At 41.7% G+C, this 23,167-nt stretch overlaps 1 protein-coding gene across 1 annotated transcript in view; it reads left to right on the top strand.

The window, feature by feature from the left end:
- LOC149168731 (DUF21 domain-containing protein At4g14240-like) overlaps positions 1-23,167 on the top strand; it is a 337,091-nt gene that overhangs the window by 186,962 nt on the left and 126,962 nt on the right. Inside the window, exons 5-6 of the mRNA XM_089428391.1 lie at positions 10,917-11,003; positions 11,187-11,258. Coding sequence (XP_089284517.1) covers positions 10,917-11,003; positions 11,187-11,258 — 159 coding nt within the window. The remainder of the gene's footprint in view (positions 1-10,916; positions 11,004-11,186; positions 11,259-23,167) is intronic.

Genomic DNA, 23,167 nt, shown 5'->3' on the forward strand with positions numbered 1-23,167 from the left:
TCTCACGATCAGCTATTGTCTCCCCAATAGCTAGCAGATTGTTCCTGGTTTCGGTCAACTTCATAAAGAAAGTTTGAATAGACTCGTCTCGGCCCTTCTTCATATTCTTCAACTTGTTCTTGAGGAATAGCACTTGGTTCACATTGTTTACTCGGAACATAAGTATCAGTTTGTCATACATCTCCTTGGATGTGCCTAGTTCAGATATGTAGGCAACCAGACTCTTATTTATGGATTCCCTGATTAGCAGCTTTGCTCTGATTTCTCCCTTCTTATACTTGTGTTTAACAGCAGCAGAGGCATTTGATGGAGGTTCTTGAATCTTCCCTGTCACATGATCTAGGAGATCATGATCTTCTAATTTGAGATCTAATAACATCTTCCAGGCATGGAAGTCATCACTTCCAGTCAGCTTGTCATTCTCCCTGAATTCAAGCTTAGAGGAATCCATTTCCTTCGATGATGATTGCTATAGATAGAGTTTGTCTTCACCTCAGCTCTGATACCATGTAAAGTTTTGTAGATGTTCTATGCTAAGAGCAATTTCACTTTTCTCACAGCAATCATACAAGTAGATAAGCAAAATGCAGATAGAACATATAAGCAGATCTTACAGAAGACAAATCAGAAACAAGAAAAATGTATGTGTTCGTTTCGGCGGTCAACAGGATGCTTCAACCAGCAAAGTCTCCTTTGGTCAGCCAGCCCAGCATGTGTCACAACAACCCTCCAACCAGTAGATGAGTCAACCCAAGTCAGTTCTACAAAAGTCAACGCTGTCCTGAAAAGTCAACGCAGGGGCAGCAAGCTAAAAGTCAACGCAGTAGCAAAACGGTCAACCCTTTGACCTCGATTTTTGTGCCAGGTAGTACGGCCTTCAAAAATCGAACCTCCCACAAGTTTTCAGCTTGTTTGGACCAAGCGTCGACCAAAGTCAACGCTGGTCAAACTTCTGCGAAACCCTAGCAGCAGAAAAATCCTCTTCGTCCTTCCCACGTGTGGCTGAAATTCGTCCTCCAGGTAGCTCGTACTTTTTAGGATGAGAGAGGAAGATGTGAGTTGTGTTGTGATCAAATTCTCTCCAACTTTTCCTGTATATATATCCATCAATGAGGGTGTGTGACACATCTGTTGGGCATGTGAGCCTGCATTACAAAACTGGCTGACCTTGCACATATAATTTATTAAGAATAATAAATTCAAAATATAAGTTCTGCTCATCGGATTAAGACTATTTTTATATGGATTTTACACCTCTCAGAAAGAGGAATCCAACAAAAATATTAGCCTCTTAATCTGAGCATCAGAACATGGAGTTTGGACCTAGTTGTCCAAATTTAACACCCTTGAACTCATAGCGACTTGATTGGTCTGGTGGCATGGTTGGCCTAAAAAACACACCTATATTGGATTCTACACTGCAACCCCTGCCATTTTCTTTACAGAGGCTTTTCCCTCATGCTTGACAACTGCTGGCCTCAACACCTTTCTACGACTGTTGGGTCTTGTTTGCACCAATGATGTTTTTTGCTCTGATCGGGTTGTGACTGGTAGCGGTCATTGTCGTTTCCTCCACCCATGACACGAACTTGTCCCCCTTCACATGTGACCTTCAACTCTGTGACTTGGGCTGGCTTGACTATCCTTTTTGTATGCTTTCCTTAGCCCCACATCTTGGTCCTAGATTGATGCTCAATCTCTTTGGTAGATTTGGATCTCTAGGCTCCCTTTTTTACTTCCTTAAACTTGAAATTTTGGAGTATCACACTCGTCCTCCTCTTTAGGCTAGAGCCTTTGTATGGTGTGTCTTCTCCCTCTCCCTAGTCTTGCTTTTATAACTTTACATTGAGCTAAATCCCTAACCCTAATCTCCAAAGTGATTGACAACCGAGATTAGATCTCTTCTCACTCGAGATCAACGACCGAGATTAAAATAAAGTCATTAAAGTAATTTACTTTTCCTAAGTTTCTTTAGCTCAATAAGCCAACATAATAATATGTGTTTTTTCCTAAGTTAGACTTAGGCTAAGTTACATTAGAAACTTGGTCACACTAGAGCAAGTACCTAAGGAGATTCTTGATAACGTCTACAAGCCTAGACACATAGGCCTGTCCAAAAGTACTTGCCCGAGCTACAAACATCAACAAAGTCCTCCCTTGTGTAGGATCCATTCTTCACTAAAGAGAGGGAAGTTGTTGCTGAGGTGACAGTTGTAACACTTTCACGTTGCTCTAGTCCTAGCATCTTGTGACGAATGGTCCATATTTCATTGGCACATGGAGATTGTATCTCAAACATCGAAACTTAGATTTTAGCCCCATTATGGAAATGTCCACATCCCCTGTTTGGTTTTGGCCTCACCATTTGTTGATATTTTGGGATAGTATACTCTAAATGATATAGGGGATAGCCTAGGGAAGTTCATTGAAGCAATAGAACCAAAGGGTTGTTGATACCTTTGCTCATGCATCTATGTAGAAGTAGCCTTGGATTGAGGCCTCCCTAAGGCCTTCTTTCTCTAGTTGGAAGGTACAACCAAATCCACCAGACTTAGAATTGACAAAAACTTGGCAAAGAAAAAGGGTGAAGAGGTTGGACCATTGATCCAGGTGGATATTGGTTGCCACCCACCTATTCCACCTAGACCCCCCAACCAGTTTCCTCTGTTTCCTTGTTCATTTAAGCATTTACTACTTTTAGCAGTTTTCGGGTCTTGAACTTCCGGAGCAGTTTTGACCCCCTAAACGACGTTTTTTTGGTGAACGTAGCAGGCCCATAGCCATAGGCAGGTGCCTGCGGCGAAACTTGTAGTACTCAGAGGGACCTTTCCAACAAGGTATCGTATGCACCAAACGAAGATAATATGACCAAGTTACAACCCTGGGAAGTTGGCTGCCCAACTAACCCTAACAGGGCCCACAAAATCTTGGTGTTACATCTCCTGGGGTTAGGGTTTTCTTATGTTTTCCAATAATAAATAGTTTGAGCTTCATTATAACACAGTTCAGAGGCATGTAGCCGCCACATCTCTTCTCAGAGATAAGCTACCATCGCCCGAGCTGTCGTATTTCCATTCTGTTTGTAAGCATAGGTCAATATTTTTCTATTAATGAAATGAAGTGTTTTTCTATTGCATCTCTGTGTTTATGATTATGTCTGTAAGTTGTTGCGTTCTTGTTTAAGTTCGGATCAGTGGTACTAGAACGGAATTTTTTATTAATGAAATGAAGTGTTTTTCTACTGCATCTCTGTGTTTATGATTGTCTGTAAGTTGTTGCGTTCCTGTTTAAGTTCGAATCAGTGGTACTAGAGCGGTCTGCTCTTTCTCTGTTTTTCTTTGCATGTCCCCAACAAGGTCAGGGTATAAGGAGTTAGGGCTTGATCTGGTTGAACCATTACAAGATCAACCTCGCAAAACTCGACGACCTCCCATGGTGGAAGAAAAGAAAGATGAGGGGGTAGGAGATCCTTTCAAAATGTTGCTCAAGGAAGTCGTCGAGCGACTGAGGGACGCGATGATGGATAGCTTGGCCCAAATCCTTCAACGACTACCCACATACGATGCATCTTCATCTAATAGCCACTTTGGAGGCGCCACTTCTTTCAAGGTACAAGTTAACTTCGATATTCCCATATTCGAAGGCCTGATAGATGCAGACGCTGTAGATAAATGGTTAAATCTGTTGGAAGGATATTTTCTAGTTCATGACTTTTCCAATCGAGAAAAGATTACTTTTGCTCTTCTGAAAGCACCCTACACGTCAAGGACTGGTGGGAAACCTATTGTGAACAAAAGGACGAGAGTGAACCTTCGCTGTTTTCAGCTGCACCCACTTGGAATTCTTTCTGAGACACCATCAAGGAACAATATTACCCTGTCGGGAGCTATGAAGACAAATACATAAAGTGGACCATGCTACAGTAGGGAAGGGACCAAGATGTGCCAAAGTTCACAAATAATTTCCATACTCTTCGCACGAAGTTGGGTGTCAAGGATACTAAGCGGCATTTGGTGCTCAAGTACAGTGATTGTCTACACAAGTACATCCAGGACGAGATGGAGTTCCTAGACATTTCCTCGCTCGACACGATGTATCGGTACACTGTCAAGATTGAGCAGAAGTTTAAACAGAAGAAGCGGGACTTTGGATCTGTGAATCCAAAGCAAAGAAAAGGCACCCCCAAACCACAAAACAAAGGACTAAGCCAATGTGGGGCTACCTAGAACAACTTGCCAAAGCTGCAAGTAAAGAACAACACCACGAAGATTTAGAAGGACACAGGAAAATGTTGTGAGTTCCATAAGAGCTCCACTCACAATACAAATGAGTGTCGGGCCAAGCAGTCACTAGTGGCCGAGCTGAAGGCTTCCGAATCAGACGCAGGTTTCGACTTTGAATCAGAACCTGATAAGGAAATTGACAAAGGGAAGCAACTCATTGATGCGGAGCCTAGTGCCACCATGGTCACCACCAAGATCCAAAAGATTGAGCCTAAAGATCCAGTGGAGGGGGAACGCCTCTTCCACTCATAGATGTGGGTGAAGAGTTCTTTGCTGGAGTTCATTGTCGATAGCGGGAGCCAAAAGAACCTCATTTCAGCAGGGGTTGTGAAGCAGCTCGGCCTAAAGATTACAACACATCCATAGCCGTACACAATCGGGTGGCTTCACCAAGGACGAGATCTTCGCGTTAGGCAGCAGTGCTGCCTTCCCTACAACATCAAGCCCTTCACAGATGAGGTACTGTGTGACGTTGCTCCTCTTGAAGTTTGTGATGTATTGTTAGGACAACCATACTTGTGGAAGCGACATGTTGTATATGAGTCTAGACCTTGCTCTGTGATTATTATTTTGGCTAATAAGTTGTATAGGATACCAAAGGTAGCCCTGCCTACTTCCATCTCTTTCATCACTGCAAAGCAATGCATTAAGATCATTTCCCAGACCAGGAAATTTGTTTTCCTTATGATTCGCTCCTAGGGGAAGAAGAAGGTTGTGGCCACAACTTCTAGGCAGGGCTCCTCTGCAGAGCAATAGCAGATGGACAAGGTTGTGGAGGAGTACAGGGATATTTTCGCCTCACCCACAGGGCTACTGCTGCACTGTCAGGTCAAGCACTCCATCAATTTGACCCTGGGCACGCCGCCCAATGGATCGATCTATCGACGCTTTGTTGTAGAGAATGATGAGATCAAGAGGCAGATTCAGGAACTATTGTAGAAAGGGCATATCAGACCAAGCTCATCACCTTGTGGGAGCCCGATTGTATTGGTACAAAAGAAGAATGGGAGCCATCATGGGAGACATCATGGCAGCGTGCAAGAAGAGTATCACAACAGAGGCCATTGCTAAGTTCTTCTTTGAGCGAGTGTGGGTACAATTTTGGATGCCACAGTCCATTGTCTTAGATCGGGATAGCAGATTCCTGAGTACATTTTAGTCAAGTCTTTGGTCAATGCTGGATACAAAACTTACTAAGTCCATGACTTTCCATCCCCAAACTAATGGCCAAACAAAGGTTTCCAACAAGATGATCGTACACATTCTGTGCATGTACAAATCGAAGCATCCACACATGTAGGATGAAAGTCTCCCCTATGTCCAACACAACTACAACAGAGCTTTCCACAACTCAACATGCCACAACCCCTTTCAGGTATGGCTTGGATTTCAGCCATTATGGCCCACTGATGAGGCCATACCATTTGCAGCCACTCAAGTAGTTTCGACTCACGTTTAGTTTGAAGCTGAAAGGGCTAACAACTTCATTGAGGCATTCAACACATCCGCCAGCAGGTCCATGATATATTGATAGAGCCAATGTTAAGTACAAGCAGCGCCATCATCAACATCGAGTGCCGCATAAGTTCCAGGTGGGCGACAAAGTTTGGCTACATTTGCAGAAGGAGCGCCTTGTTGGACCCCACTGCAAGCTTCACCCGCTTCGATATGGGCCATACACCATCACCAAGGCAGTTGGTGACAATGCCTTCGAGCTCAACATCCCACCGTTCCTTGGTTTACACCTAGTGTTCAATGTAGATCGCCTTCAACCATACTTTCCACCATTGTTGGACACGTCTAACATTGCAGAACAATCCACACCAGCAAAGCTCAACTCAGACTGCATGGAACAGGCTACAACTGATTAGATCATGGACACACAGGTCAAGAACACTTGCCAACAGAGGATACAACTATATCGAGTTGTCGAAGCAGGCCAACTCCTTCACCAAGGCCACTAGGGACCAAGTTCAACATAAATTTCCTCACCTCATGGAAGCTCTGCATGTAATGGGGAGTCGGGACCATTGCTTCCTAAGGGGGGAGGAATGATCTAGGTGGATATTGGTGGCCACCTGCTTATTCCACCTAGACCCCCTAGTTAGTTTCATCTGTTTCCTTGTTCATTTCAACATTTACTATTTTTAGCAGTTTTTCGGTTCCTGAACTTCCGGAGTAGTTTTGACCCCCTAATGGTGTTTTTCTGGGGTCCGCAGTAGGCCCATAGCCATAGGCAGGTGCCTGCTGCGAAACCTATAGTACTTCGAGAGACCTTTCCAACAAGGTATCATACACACCAAACGGAGATAATATGACCAAGTTACGACCCTGGGAAGTTGGCTGCCCAACTAACCCCAACGGGGCCCACAAACTATTGGTGTTACATCTCCTGGGGTTAGGGTTTTGATTGTTTGGGGTTTTTTTATGTTTTCCAATAATAAATAGGCCCTTGAGCCTCATTGTATGAAGCATAAAAATTGATAGCTTGAAAGCTTGAATGTAAAAATACACAAGAGGTATTTAATAATAACAATTCATTATATATAAAAATGTATAAGTGATGAATGTTACAATGAGGACCCACATTTATATACCTAAGCAAGTGTCCTTTTATGAATGGGCATGTCTTTTAGACATGCTTTTTCACTTAACTTAATGACTATTTAACCTAATTAATATTTGTTTATTTAATATTTATGTTTATTTTATTTATTTACTTGTTATGAATTATATTCATAACATAGCCCCTTCCTTTAGAAGCTTTGTCCTCAAGGCTATATTGCTGGCAATTGTCTTTGGTGTTGTCGTCTCGGCATATGGAAGGTGGAAGGTCTCTGTCATTGGTGGCTCGCTAGTAACTCTATTTGAGTCCAAGGTTGTCTTCCCCTTTTTTTATTTAAGATTTTTTTTATTCTTTTATTTTTTTGTTAAATAAGAATTTTTATTTATTTATATAAAATATATAATTTAATTAATTATATGGTTTGATTAATTAAATTATATTCACTAAGTTCCTTATGTACCTATTATAAACTTTAACTATCAAATTTATTAGACCATGCTGCTTTGAAGATATGAACAGGATTCCTTCTCTTGATCAATTCGTCATGGAATGGATACATCGAGAGTCTTTAATTCTTAGTTATTCTCAGTGCATCGCTATCGTGATTGATTTAAGGAATAATAACTGTCAGTATATTTTAACCCTTTGTCAGAAGTCTTTCTGCTCTCGGATATCTGAAACGAGTTTGCTATTTTTAAAACAATCAATTTCCAATTTTCCCATCTGAAGAAAACAATTTGTTTCCCTCCATTTTTATTAAAGAAACCTCGCAGTCGGCGTTCTCTTTGTTCTGATCGATCAATCTAACTCCTGCGACGTTTGACCTCCATGCAGTGCTAGACCAACACGTCATTTTCTGCCCTAACGTTATGACCAAACGTTCCATGTAGCATTTGATCTCCACATCGTTTTCTGCCAAACGTTATAACCAAACGTCACGAACCCAGGTTCTGCGCTGTGGAAAACATTGATATTGGCTGAATTGATGTTGGTTGCATCATTGAAATCAACGTCGCAATCGTTAGTGTTGTTGTTGCTGTTAAGTCGTATATCGATTGGATTGAAACGCTGGAAGAAAATTTTGAGCTCCTCTATCGTCATGCCAGGATGCAACCCAGTAACACGGAGTCTACTGGTTGTTGGGAAATTCAACCATTCCTCTTGCATACGACAGTTTTCTGGATTGCCAATGTATGCATTTCTGCCTATTCTTGTATCAATGCTGGTTCTCTTTGCCGATTCCACCTGAATGCAGCTTTCATACATAATAAAGCCATCTAAATTAAGATGAGCAATGTTGGCTTGTTGACAACTTTCCAATTCGATTAGAGAAGTACGCTTACGATTACGACCAGGGTCTAGGAACATGATTTTGAGCACATTCCCATACAAAGTAAAAATATTGAACATTTGATGTTCAGTAGCTTGCAGAGGAATGCAGCACAGATGGAGCACAGGTGTCGAAAAGGGCGGCAGCATATCATTTTGTGGCGGTCGTCCATGATGCCTCGGCACTGGATTATTAAGATCATTGTATGTTCTGTCTGGAAATCTTCCTCTACCTGGAATCAGGACTGGATTATCAAGATCATTATATGTTCTGTTTGGAAATCTTCCTCTACTAGGTCCTGCAGGTTGTAAAGCTGTTCGGCTTCCAAGGTCGTTTCGGTACTGTCCTCCATGTCTTACAGGATTCATTTGATTCACTCTATCCGTCACAAAGATTTCATTCATGTCTGTTAATTCTATTATCATTTTGCCTCCATTTTGCAGAAAAACATCTTTTCCGTTCAGTTTGTTATATGCTCGAAAAGCTTCATGAGTATCACTAAATTGAACCAAGGCTTGAAGAGTACAAAATTTTTCGTCAAGAGGCTTTGGTCCCACCACCGCTATCATAAGCACCTCTCCATAACGTTGAAAATGACGACGAAGAGATGATATTGTGACACGCAGCTTTACATCCATTATGCTAACTTTTAAAACAGTTCCTTTCGGCTTCTCACTCTTCTTCGTATTCTCTACCACCAATATATCATGAAGCAAATTGGTCAGAACTCTTGTATCCCTCACCTTTTCCAGTTTTAATTCAGAGGGGTTTCGTGATAATATCTGCTGGTTGAGTGCTATGGCTTTGTCTGGGTTGTCCAACTCTACTAATGCCTCTGCTCCTGAATCAGGTAGCTGTTTCCATGAATACCTCAGGACAAGGCCATAGTTCCTGTGCAGTTGATTCAGAAATTCTTCCTCTGTCATTTGGGGATTGATGTTAGTGACGCGGAAAATCAAGGGTTGAATCTCGGGCGGGTGGGTAACTCGTGTGGCCATGTTGCTTTCTTCTTTATATTTCTTTTCATTATCATATTTTGTAGACACTCTCAAGGCTGAGGGCTTTTCAGTTAAAGCATTGCCAGAATTCCCTGAAGGATTCTTGGCACTAAAAATCATACTATTATCAACAATGTTTATAGAATCATCTTCCTTATTATCGATTTCCTTTTGACATGCTTTAACTTATGCAATTGATTTTTCTAAATGCTGAAATGCTTCTTGAATTTTACTAAACTGCTCAACGCATTCAGGACATGAACGTAATGGCACATTGTGCGGTGAGCAACGATCAAAGATTCGCATCATTATATTGTGCACCATGGCTCTGATACCACTGAAGCATAAAAATTGATAGTTTGAAAGCTTGAATGTAAAAATACACAAGAGATATTTAATAATAATAATTTACTATATATAAAAATGTATAAGTGATGAATGTTACAATGAGGACCCGCCTTTATCTACCTAAGCAAGTGTCCTTTCGTGAATGGTCATGTCTTTTAGACATGCCTTTTCACTTAACTTAATCACTATTTAACCTAATTAATATTTGTTTATTTAATATTTATATTTATTTTATTTATTTACTTGTTATGAATTATATTCATAGTAGCGGCCACATCTCTTCTTAGAGATAAGCTACCATCGCCTGATCTATCTTATTTCCATTCTGTCTGTAAGCATAGTTCAATATTTTTCTATTAATGAAATGAAGTGTTTTTTCTGCTGCATCTCTGTGTTTATGATTATATTTGTAAGTTGTTGCATTCCTGTTTAAGTTCGGATCAACCATATTGGGAAAAAATTGGCAAGCACAAAAAATAAAGATATACACATATTTTGAATTAAAAAAGACATTTTTCATTGATATTCAATAAAGCCACATCCTTACAATGCACAATATCAGTAGATGCCAATGTTTCATGGATGAATAGGTATTTCATATATAGTATGCCAGATATTATGATGATAATAATAGTATATAGAGACATTAATAAAAAACATATAATTAATAAATAGTTGGCCCCCATCTCCAGTATCATGTCTATTTAACATATGACTATGCTATGTGTATTAGGTCTTGTGCCAATGTAATTTCATTACATTCATATTATGAATTATTACTTTATTCTTTATGGGTTTTATGAGTTTGTCATATATATTTTAGATATTTCTTAACTAATTTAGCAGTTGGTTCTTAATATAATATGACATGAAATTTGAAGATATCTTGTCTATTCAATTTTCATTAATTTTAAAGTGAGTACTTTAGCAAACTGTTCTAACATCCTCTTGGCCTTTACACCGGTTTTTTAAATAATCCTATGGTCTCAATTAAACTGTATGTTCTTTAATCTTAAAATTTTGAAAACTTGCCTTCACTTATTTTTGTTTTGGTTTTGAAACATGAAGAAAATGAGCATTTTATTCTTTAATTCCAGCATTTTAATCTTTGCTGACATCTTTGAAAGCCAAACTAGATGAAAATGGGGAACATCCAACTAGTAACTATTCAACTATTAACTATTCTTTGCTTTCAACTAGTAACTATTCAATTAGGTATGTTTACTGTTCTTGACTATGTTTCATCTCTTTCACGCATTTTATATGTTGGGGCTTGTTTTGTAGGACAAAACGAATGGTGCATGCCAATTGGGCATTTTCTAGCTGTGTAGGAAATAATCTGATTATTTTCTCATACATAACATATTTTTGATGTTCAATTGCAATTCTAGGTTCTAGACTGTGTTCTTGGGCACAATGAATCTGCTCTATTCAGGAGGGCACAACTAAAAGCTCTAGTTTCAATCCATGGTCAGGAGGTAACATAATAGTGGAAGATTTTGTCAACACTGATATTATAGTGAGTTTAGATTGCAGTGTGGGTGTACCGGAAGGTTTAGCAGATATATTGATTTTAGTCTCCTACAATTTGTTACATTCTGAGGTAATATATTTTTTGGAGTCTTTTTCTTACAGACTGAAGTTGTGATATGCCAATTTAGGCAGGTAAAGGGGGAGAGCTTACACATGATGAGACGACAATTATAAGTGGAGCACTTGATCTGACTGAAAAGGTCAGCATGCCGAAAGGAAATGATTTCTCATTTGACTTTTTATTCTCATGTTTATAGTCACATTAAGCTGGGAGCAAGTTATGTAGTTTGCTTGTATGTTCTATTTGGTTATCATCTTCTACTTAATAACCTATTCTGGATTGTTTAGTTTGAGGGTCCATGGCAGATTCACTAGAAGTGTTCTTTTTTGGTGAAACCAACAACTCATTACAATGATAAAGCAAGTGCATTTGAAGATCCATTATTCATGCTCTTGCTTATGTATACACAGCCAAAAGATAGTTTCTTTATTCCTTTCCATATGTTTATCATGTATGTTCTTTTGTTCCTCTTTTATGATGTTTCTTATATCTCCATAAAGCCATTTTCTTTATTCCTTTTTAGTATTTACATATTTGTCATATCTGTTCTTTTTTCCTCTTCTATTAGGTTTCTTATTTCTGCATTGTGATGCTAATTTATGTGACAAAGGCTTGAATAGGTTCTGTGGTTTCTTCAGATTACTGACTATGAAAGAAAATTATCCACATTCTTCTTGTAGAAGCCACATTTTGTCGTATATTTCTAAAAGATATCAGGGTCACCCTCTGTACTCTAATTTAGTTGTTTCAGTTATGTTTGTGGAAAGGTAGTAATTCATTTTAGGAGTAATAAACAAAAGACTGTTTGTATTGATGTAGTAATTCATTTTATGAGTAAGAAACTAAAGATTGTTTGTATTATACAAAATATTTTCGTCAAACTTTAAAAATGTTCTGGAGGCATTAGACATGAGGTTATCATTGATCATTGTGTCTGATAGTCCAGCTTCTTTCTCTTAGCCCGGGCCATTCTTGAAATGCTATCCTCAGGCTCTGCATTGTGGCTTGTACCATAATTGATGAGGTGGCAGGCTCTTTATCTTATTCAGATGCAATTTAAGATCCTCTTTTGTTTTTGCTCATGATACAGTCAGTCTTCTATGATGAGTGTTTGTTCTAGGGTTGACCCCTATGTATTGCTGTGTTAACTTTTGTCCTTTTACTAGTGTAGGCTTTTGTCAATTTTGGGAGGTTTGTTTCACCATTATTGCTTGATGTACATCATGCTAACATTGATCTATTTTTCTTATTCGTGGACATTTATATAATTTCCCTTTTCTTTTAAAGAAATGACTTTGAGATATTGCATCAATTATGGTGTACACATTTATGCAGAGTATGTCGGATAGAAAATAGATATGAGTCTCTATTATCACTTATGCCACTGCTGCATCTGCATTGCAACCCCTCTCATCATGCTGCCCATAGCACTACCACTACTAACTTATGCACTGCAACTCAGTTACTGAGAAGTAAGTAACTGATTTCCCAACTCTGACATCTCCGTCAGGCTAGAAACACTCCTGATGCTGAAGCTCCCTCTGACCTCTGCACTGTTGTAACAATTTCATGCATCTCGTACCATTGCACACCTTTCTGCGCCATCTTGCACTTGTGCAACACTCCTGTGCCTCTCACACTATTGCAGCCTGCTAGCCTCGCGCTGTCCTGGGAATCCTGCACTATAGCTCCCTCTGTCTTTCCATCCACATCCGTCTCTACTGACATCGCCAGTACTGCCACTCCTCTTCGGGGCTCCCACAGCAAGGTCTAATCCAAGAGGCTGGGTACCTCGAGGATCTTGCCCCTCATTGCCTGTAGTCCTCTTAACTACAACTTGATGTCTCCCCACTTCTTCTGAAGTGGCACTTGAGCACTTATGGCACAATCATTGTCTGTCCTCACTTCCTTCTCTGCCCTTGCTGGCCCTGCCTTGGTCTCGGAGGTCTCTCCCTTACTCTTCTTCCTTGGACACTCGGTTGCATAATGACCCAGCTCCCCATAGTTGAAGCATTTGACCTTGGAGAGGTCCTTCTTCCGTTTATCCTGCTTTCCCTCAGATGCTAGGGCAACATCCTCCTCCTCCTCCTCCTCCTTGATTCCGATCCCCTTGCCGCTGCTTCCCGTCTTGCTCAGCCTTCTGATCTCTTCTTGGCGAAGAGCAGCCCACATTTCCTCCCAATCTGGAAGGGTCGCCTTGCCCAGTATGCTCTGGACAAACACCTCCCAGTCTTCTGAGACTGTGTTCAGGGCTGTTCTCACCATCAATTTTGGATTTGGCGTTGCCCCTATGGAAGTCAGCTGATCTTGGATCTCCTTCAATTGACCGAGGAATGGGTCGATATGTTCTCCCTTCTACATCTGGTATGATCACAGCTGATTTTCTAGTAGCATCTTCCTCTGCACAGAAGTATGCTAATACAACTTGGTCAGGGCCTCCCACATCTCCTGTGCTGTGTTCTTCTCGGTAATATGTGGTACTATATGATCCTTGACCCCTTCAAGGATGATGCTCTTAGCCCTCACCATTGCATCCTCATACTTGTCGTTATCAGCCGAGTCAACTGGGATAGCTATCGTCCTCAAGGCGGAGTGCTTGACACGATTCCTGTCTAGTACGGATAAGATTCTGGCCTTCCAGACTAAGAAGTTTGAGGCTCCGTGTAGTGCCATTTCTGGCCTTCTCTTACTCCGTGTAGTGCCATTTCGCTGCTCCTCTACTTCCCTCTTGGAAGTTCTCGGTATGACTCCTCTGAGCTTTGATTTCCCTCCTAGAAACCCTTCTGTAAATGTCGAGATGCCCCTCTCCAATCGTCTATGCAACTGCAACACTGATCTGGATTCCTTGGCTAGAAATCCACCTCGGCGGCAACTCCCTCTCCCTTGGCCTTGCCCTGTTAGGTACTGTTCTGACTACAGTACCCCACCAGCTCCACTCTGCAACTTACCCACAGCCTCCTAAACCCTAACAAATTGAAGGTTAGAGCTCCTAGGCTCCGTGCAATCTCGGTATTGGCAAATCAGCGTCTTCAGCCAACTGCGTCAACCCTCCTGGCCTCTCCGTGGCTTTGCGTGAGCCTGCCTTTGCCTCCCTTAGCCTCTGCGCTGCCTCTTCCTGGGTCAATCTTGATGATGCAGGCACTACATCACCCCTTCCTTGCTGTTACTCTGCTAGGAATAACTTCTGTCACTCGGGACAACTGTTTTCTGCTGCTGCTGCTGCTCTGTTCGGCTGATGTCCTCAGTTCTCCTATGATTTGCAACGATGCTCCGATACCATGTTGGAATTTCTAAGTTTGACACGTTAGAAACCCTTCATGCACTTTACTAATTTATTCCTACCTACTTGTTCTGTTAATTAACAAGTTATTTACCATGTAAACATTGGAAATAAATACAAGTACATGCTCAACACATTACAAATCATCAACTGAAGGAAATAGAAACAAGCACACAAGTGACACTGTTGTTTTTGGACTAATGTCCCCGGAAAAACCCAATGCGGGAAAATGAGTGCAGCTATCTAAGGGTTTGATTTATTAAATAGTTTCAAAATACAATCTGGGTGCCAAATCCAGTTCACCCAATAGAGAAAAATCTTGGCAGTAGGACCTCTCTACTTGGAAGCAAATATTCCGGTTGAAACCCCGGATAAACACTCAGGTAGCTCCACAGCTCCAATCTGCCCCATGAATCCCCAACGTCAGCCTCTAGGGACTGCGTCAGCCTCTCTCTGGCCCAGCGTTAGACCAATGTCACGCTGGCTTGGCCTGCGCCAGCCTCTGGAGGCACTGCGTTAGCCCTTTGGCCCTCTGCGTCACCCACGCTGGCCCTCCGAGGCATTGCGCAATTCCTGATTGCCTCTATGTGAGCCTGGTTGGCTCTGCGTGAACCCTTGGTTGGTTCTGCGTCCCTCTCTTAGGTTACTGCGCTGATCCTCCCGGTACTATCTTTGCCACTGTGCTTTCTATTCATTGCCCCTCAGCTGCAACTCTGATCACTCTCTTAACTTTTTCAGCAAACCCAGCCCCAGAAAGTTGAAATCTTAATCTTTTGGTGTGTTCTACAAGTGACACTCAAGTCTCCTCTTATACTTTTCTTGTTGACAAATCAATAGTCGAGTTTAAGTCCCTAATCAACGGCTAATATTAGATTTGGCTTGATCCATGACTTTTGGACCATTCTAACACAGTTTTACATTAATTCACATCAATATTTTATATTCCCTAAGTTTAGACTTAGGGACTCCATTAAAAATATTAATTATTTTAATATCTCCCAAACTGTTTAGAATTTGCCCAAACCCTTTCTAGGTATTAGAGATCTCATGTGCCATAGCCTCTCCACTAATTTTCGTGGCTAGAGCACATTCGATGCTACCACAAATCAACACTCCCTCTTAGTGAGGATTGTGCTCTAGTAATACTCGTCACTAAGTATCACCCTGATCATCCGACATCGGTCTCTGTGCTGATGCTAGGCCTACTGCCCATCATCTGCACTGCTGCATCCTGTACTGCTACCCATGGCCCTGCCACTGCCATTGCTGCATCCTTACTACAACTCCTTATGCATCCGTGCTGCTGCCCATGGCCTGGCCACTGCCACTGCTGCATCTGCATTGCAACCCCTCTCATCATGCTGCATCGTGTTGCCCATAGCACTACCACTACTAACTGCTGCACTGCAACTCATTTACTGAGAAGTAAGTAACTAATCTCCCAACTTTGACATCTCCGTTAGGCTAGAAACACTCTTGATGCTGAAGCTCCCTTTGTCACTGACAAGTGCTTCCTTCCTAACCTCTGCGCTGCTGTAACAACTTCATGCATCTCGCACCATTGCACACCTCTCTATGCCATCCTGCACTGGTGCAACACTCCCGTGCCTTTCGCACTGTTGTAGTCTGCCAGCCTCGTGCTGTCCTGGGAATCCTTTATTGTAGCTCCCTCTGTCGCTCCATCCGCATCCGTCTCTACTGACATCACTAGTACTACTACTCTTCGGCGCTCCCGTAGCAAGGTCTAATCCAAGAGGCTGGGTACCTCGAGGATCCTGCCACTCATCGCCTGTAGTCCTCCTGACTACAACTCGATGTCTCCCCACTTCTTTTGAAGTGGCACATGCGCACTCATGGCACAATCATCGTCTGTCTCCACTTCCTTCTCTACCCTTGTTGGCGCTGCCTTGGTCTCGGAGGCCTCTCCCTTACTCTTCTTCCTTGGACACTGGGTCGCATAATGACCCAGCTCCCCACAATGGAAGCATTTGACCTTGGAGAGGTCCTTCTTCTTTCGTTTCTCCTGCGTTCCCTCAGATGTTAGGGCAACATCCTCCTCCTCCTCCTTGATTTTGATCCCCTTGTCGCTACTTCCCGTCTTGCTCAACCTTTTGATCTCTTCTTGGCGAAGAGCAACCCACATTTCCTCCCAATTTGGAAGGGTCGCCTTGCCCAGTATGCTCTGGACAAACACCTCCCAGTCTTCTGAGACTGCGTTCAGGGTTGTTCTCACCATCAATTCTGGATCTGGTGTTGCCCCTATGGAAGTCAACTAATCCCGGATCTCCTTCAATCGACCGAGGAATGGGTCGATCTGTTCTCCCTTCTGCATTTGGTATGATCGCAGCTGATTTTCTAGTAGCATCTTCCTCTGCACGGAAGTATGCTGATACAACTTGGTCAGGGCCTCCCACATCTCCTGTGCTGTGTTCTTCTCGGCAATATGTGGTACTATATGATCCTTGACCCCTTCAAGGATGCTACTCTTAGCCCTCGCCATTGCATCCTCATACCTATTGTTATCAGCGTGGTTAACTGGGATAGTTATCGTCCTCAAGGCGAAGTGCTTGACACGATTCCTGTCTAGCACGGATAAGATTCTGGCCTTCCAACCTACGAAGTTTGAGGCTCCGTCCAGTCTGTCCTGGTCTCTTACTCCGTGTAGTGCCATTTCGCTGCTCCTCTACTTCCCTCCTGGAAGTTCTCGGTATGACTCCTCTGAGCCTCGATTTCCCTCCTAGAAACCCTTCTACCAATGTCGAGATGCCCCTCTCCAATCGTCTGTGCAACTACAACACTGATCTGGATTCCTTGGCTAGAAATTCACCTCGACAACAACTCCCTCTCCCTTGGCCTTGCCCTGTTAGGTACTATTTTGACTACAGTACCCCACGAACACCACTCTGCAACTTACCCACAACCTCCTAAACCCCAACAAACTGAAGGTTAGAGCTCCTAGGCTCTGCGCAATCTCGGTACCGACAAATCAGCCTCTTCAGCTAACTGTGTCATCTCTCTTGGCCTCTGCGTGGCTCTGCATGAGCTTTCCTTTGCCTCCCTCAGCCTCTGCGCTGCCTCTTCCTAGCTCAATCTTGATGATGCAGGCACTGTGTCACCCCTTCCTTGCTGCTACGCTGCTAGGAACAACTTTTGTCACTCGAGACAACTGTTTTTTGCTGTTGCTGCTTTGTTCAGCTGATGTCCTTAGTGCTCCTATAATCTGCAACCACGCTTTGATACCATGTTGGAATTTCTAAGTCTGACACGTTAGAAACCCTTTATGCACTTTATTGATTTATTCCTACCTACTTGTTCTGTTAATTAACAAGTTATTTACCATGTAAATACTGGAAATAAATACAAGTACATGCTCAACACATTATAGATCATCAACTGAAGGAAATAGAAACAAGCACACAAGTGACACCGTTGTTTTTGGACTAATGTCCTCGGAAAACCCAATGCGGGAAAACTAGTGCAACTATTTGAGGGTTTGATTTATTAAACAGTTTCAGAATACAATTTGGGTGCCAAATCCAACTCACCCAACAGAGAAAAATCTCGACAGTAGTACCTCTCTACCCCAAAGCAGATATTTCGGCTGAATCCCCGGATAAACACTTCGGCAAATCCACAGCTCCAATCTGCCCCATGAAACCCCAATGTCAGCCTCTCTCTGGCCCAATGTTAGCCCAATGTCACTTTGGCTTGGCCTGCGTCAGCCTCTGGAGGGACTGCATCAGCCGTCTGGCCCTCTGCGTCAGCCACGCTGGTCCTCTGAGGCATTGCGTAGCTCCTGGCTGCCTCAGCGTGAGCCTTGGCTGGCTCCAACTATTGTGTTGATCCTCCCGGTACTATCTCTGCCTCTTTGCTTCTGTATTCACTGCCCCTTAGTTGCAACTCTGATTACTTTCTCAACTTTCTCAACAAATCCAACCCCAGAAAGTCGAAATCTTGATCTCTTGCTGTGTTCTCCAAGTGTCCCTCAAGCCTCCTCTTATACTTTTCTCATTGACAAATCAACGATCGATATTAAGTCCCGAATCAACGGCTAAGATTAGATTTGGCTTGATCCATGACTTTTGGACCATTCTAACACAGTTTTATATTAATTCACATTAATATTTTATTTTCCCTAAGTTTAGACTTATGGATTCCATTAAAAATATTAACTATTTTAATATCTCCCAAACTGTTTAGAATCTGCCTAAACGCTTTCTGGGTATTGGAGATCTCACGTGCCTTAGCCTCTCCACCAATTTTCGTGGCTAGAGCACATCTAATGCTACCCCAAATCAACAACTAACTGTTGTTGAGGAGGGCTTGTTGCCCCATGAGTTGCTCACCAAGAATAGGGCTTCTTAGCCCGCTTGTCTCTAATGTCATCATATCCTGCAAATCGGCCAGTGCCAGTGGAAAACTCTGCACAGGCATCCTCCACCTCATCAAGGGATGATCTATCCTGAAAAATCTGCCTCAATGCATCCTTCCTCGCCTGTGAAATTTCACCATCCATGTGAGGGGAGGGAATCTGCGGGAAGGTCCACCATTCAGTCACTCATGGCTGTAGTATTTTGGGTTCAATGAGTGAGCCAAACAATGAAAAGCTTTGCAATTCTTGTCCCATTTGCTGACAAGAATATCTTGCATGGTGGTGAAGAAGGTCTCTGATGATGTCTCATACTCGGGGCACTCACTTTGTAAAATAATGCTTCTCACAAACTCAATCATGGAATATCATCCCTCATAAACCTCTCCTAGGATGGGTTGGTCTATATGTGCAAATCATAGGAAAGAAATGATAGGGTCGATGATCTTAATAAGTAGATCTACCCTCTCCCACCAAGCATCATCTAACACTGTGTCTTTCACTCTTTTTGAGGCTGCTTGATCTGCCTTTCTCGAAAAAGACCAAAACTTTGAAATAACCATGGCCCCAAGAGTGGTCTTGACCAATGTTGCACGAAGCGTGGATGAAACGGGGACGTTTTTTGGAAGCGGGGATGCGGAAGCGTCATTTTCCAAAAATCTAGGAAGCGAAGTGTCTGCTATATATATATTTTATATTTTTTTTGCATTTATATTCAAAACAAACATCCCAAATACCAAATTAGTTGTAGAAGACATGAAAACATGCGTATTTTTGCATAAATCAAGATAGATATGGCATCCATGATTCCATTGTAGTTACTAGTATGTACATCAATGATTAATTATTCGAGCATCAACCACCTATATTCTAGCAATTACAAACATACATCAAATTTTTAAGCATATTATAAAACATAAAACATTTAAGCATATTATAAAACATAAAACATAGAGCATATTATGATTTATCTAGCAAGTGAGCAACTGTCAACATTTGTCATATCCAAAATTCAAATAATAATGTTTACAAAATAGGTCACTTGGTCACCGCTAAGACAAAAATGTTCAAATTCACAAGCCTACAAGTCTAATGATTAATCTATGACAAAAGTAGTAAATTGTGAATATATCTAGTAATCTCTCCTCCTTCCATCACGAAGAGAACGTGGTGGCGGGCCTCCATGTGGTGGTAATGAAGAAGATGGTGCCTGTGGAACTTGTGGCATTGAAACTGATGAAGACGAACCCCCTGTTGTTGGTGTTGAACCATGGAACCTAAGAACCAAGGGATCAGATTGGGGTGGCATCTCAATTCGATCATCATCATCCTGGAATCGCTAATTGCATGCATGCTCCCAAATGGACCGGTGCTAAGCATATAGTTGCTCAATTATCTTAGTACGAAATGCGTTTCAGAAAAAACCGAAAAGCATTTCGGAAAAACCGAAACACGGATCCGGAAAACCAAAACGCGGATCGGGCCGTAAGGTTCCGAAATGGCAGGAACCATATTTTTCAGCCCGATCCACATTTTGTTTTTTCTGAAATGCATTTTGGAGGGCGGATCACCCACGGATTCGTATGGATCGCGGATCGGGCTTTTGATCTCGGGGAGGGGGGACGTTTCTTGCAACACTGGTCTCGACCTCCCTCAACATCTTCAACATGATGAATGAAGAGGCAAACCGTGTATCTACAATCTTCAACAATGATAGATTGGTGTACTCCTTGTAGAATGTGAGGGCATTTGTATGATTTTGTACAAAGCTGCGGATATGTCGTGCATCCTCAATAATGCTTCCAATCCAAAGCACATCAAAAGCAATAGATTTAAGTGCTAAATTCAAGGAATGGACAATGTAAGGTGTCCAAAATACTTGTGGATATTTAGCTTCCACAATCATGCCAACAACCTTGCAAATAGGTGCATTATTTGTAATGATTTTCACACAAGAATCAACACCTACATCTTCAACAACTTTAATGAAAAAATCACCCATATATTGTGCATCCTTGTATTGTCCAAGTGTATCCACTGATTTCAAGAAATTGGACCATTCAAGGAAGACACCATGAAGTTGTTGACTGGGTGGCGTGCTAGATTTGTCCATCCATCAGAAACAATACTAATCCCAGATGTTGGCCATGTTGATTTAATAGGCTCAAGCATTTTGTCTGCCTCTTTCTTTGCCTTAGTCAATAATGTGGTTCTAAGCTTCTCTAACCCAGGAGGCACCTACCTTGATGGAACCCCTTGAGTTAGAGCTTGACACATCTCAATAAATAAAGGTGAGGGTGCAACATTAAAGGATATGAAGTTCTGATAGAAAAAGAATGCAATGGTGAGATCAAGGTCTTCTTGTTTCTCTTTTTAAAAAATCTTGTCCATTGGACCAAGTGCCACTGCCTTTCTTTTTGTTGCTTGTCCCCCACCAAAACTCTCAAATGGAAATTTGTTGCTGCTTTTCCTCAAGAATGGAAGGGGATCATCATTCTTGTTTTTTATAGATGTTGCAGCCACCTTTGCCATACCAACATTGGCCTCTTTTTCCATTTTTTTCCTCTTAGCTAAAGACACCTGTGTACATGCTGCAATTGCACAACCTGGTGAAGCCAACAAATGAGATTTCACACAATAATATGTGCTCATGAAATGATTGTTGCAATAGTTGCATTTCCAAGCAACATTGCCTCCTCCCTTCAACTTACTGCCTGACCCTTGCTCTCTTGTGACATACTTCCACAAGGGTTATTTGTTATCTTGAGGCTGCTGTCTTCCCTCAATATTTGAGGCTGTTGTTGCATCCTCACTTCCAATAGAGGGAACACTTGCAGATCTTGATGAAATTGGCACAGGAGGGGCATCTCCAATGGGGAAATTCTTCCCCTTCCTTTGCCTTTTCCCTGCTGCCGTTGATTGAGCCATGAATGTTGTAAAAAAATAAAGAAAAAATGCACAAACTTGTAAAAAAAATGCACATGCAAACTCCTGTAATAAAAATGTAAAAAAATAGAAACAAAGTGCATGCACTTGTTTCTTGGATCACCTCCAAAATGCTCCCAAACCCTTTGCTATTCGCTCCCAGACACCCACAACAAGAGAGACATTGAAAAGTGAGGGTGAAATGGCCCAAAACCGCCCTTTATGGGCCGCGTGGCATGCCAATCAAGGGGACACGTGTCCCAAAATTGGGACACGACGAACACGATCGGAGGGCACATGTTCCACCAAATCCGGTCCAATTCACCCGATGCAAAGGGTTAAGGTCGAATCTAGTTTGCTAGCTCAATTTTAACAACAATGAACTTGATGAAGAGTTGATGGCCAAATGCAATGAAATATTCAGAATATCTGAAATATGTAAATATCCATTTATAGGAATAATAATATATTTATATATAAGAATGTTGAGTGTACAAGAGATATGTTATATATGATATGGTTACAAATGAGGGGCTTGCTTATATACTAGGCAAGGTGCCCCTTCATGAATAGTCATGTCCTTAGACACATGCCTCTTCAACATAGTAATAATTATTAACTATTACTTATTAGTTATTTATATTCATAACAAGAGCAACCTTAGATGTATTTGAAGTTTCCTTCTTTTGACCTTGAATGCTAGGAGTATTCCTCACTTGTACATCCCACCCCAGATAGTGTAGTTGGGCTCCTCGATGGTTCTAGAAGACTTTGACATTGAGCCAATGCCCTGTTCACCCCCCTCGCCCTCAGCTATCAAACTTAGGATACCTTGATATCATTGCCCTCATTGTTAGATCTCTCTCTCTCTCTCTCTCTTGATAGGTTCTTGAGTTGGGTTGTCCGCCTTTCTAGTCTTGGACAAACTCATTTAAAGTTTTATATCACTGTACCTTTGTCATGGTTTTATACATATATTTTGATGTTATATTTATGTAGGTTTCTTTTTTTGTATTACTTTTGGCATTTTCTAGGATTTGCACTAGCACTCCCACATTGTATTCACAATGTTTGTACTCTTCAGTCCCATTGGCCTACTCTTATGGTCATTTGTCGGACATTAATAAAATTGTCTTATCTTATCTTATAACTCCAGTTCTATTTTTAGGGGGTGACTTATCAACATTTTTGGAAAAGTGGGTTGGCTAGCTTAAGTTGGATGCTTTCCTATTTCTCTTTTGGACCAAGTTGACCTTTTGGACTAGCTTGTATCAGAGGGGATTGAATTTGATATTTTGACCATTCAATTAATTTTAGGAATTTTTATTTGGGTAGGCAAATTGGCTATTTGAGAGGAGTCGACCTCATCATCCCATTGCATAAGCTGATTAGTGATTGGATTTTTGACAAGTGTGAGGGTGAGATGTGTATTGAAACTTTAATTCTCTTTTGCTAAAAAACGAATTCTTCAGTT

The sequence above is a fragment of the Pinus tabuliformis genome, chromosome 4_2 (assembly GCF_031772625.1).
Source record: "Pinus tabuliformis cultivar Carrire ecotype Pingquan chromosome 4_2, CPIR1, whole genome shotgun sequence".
NCBI classification, from domain to species: domain Eukaryota; kingdom Viridiplantae; phylum Streptophyta; class Pinopsida; order Pinales; family Pinaceae; genus Pinus; species Pinus tabuliformis.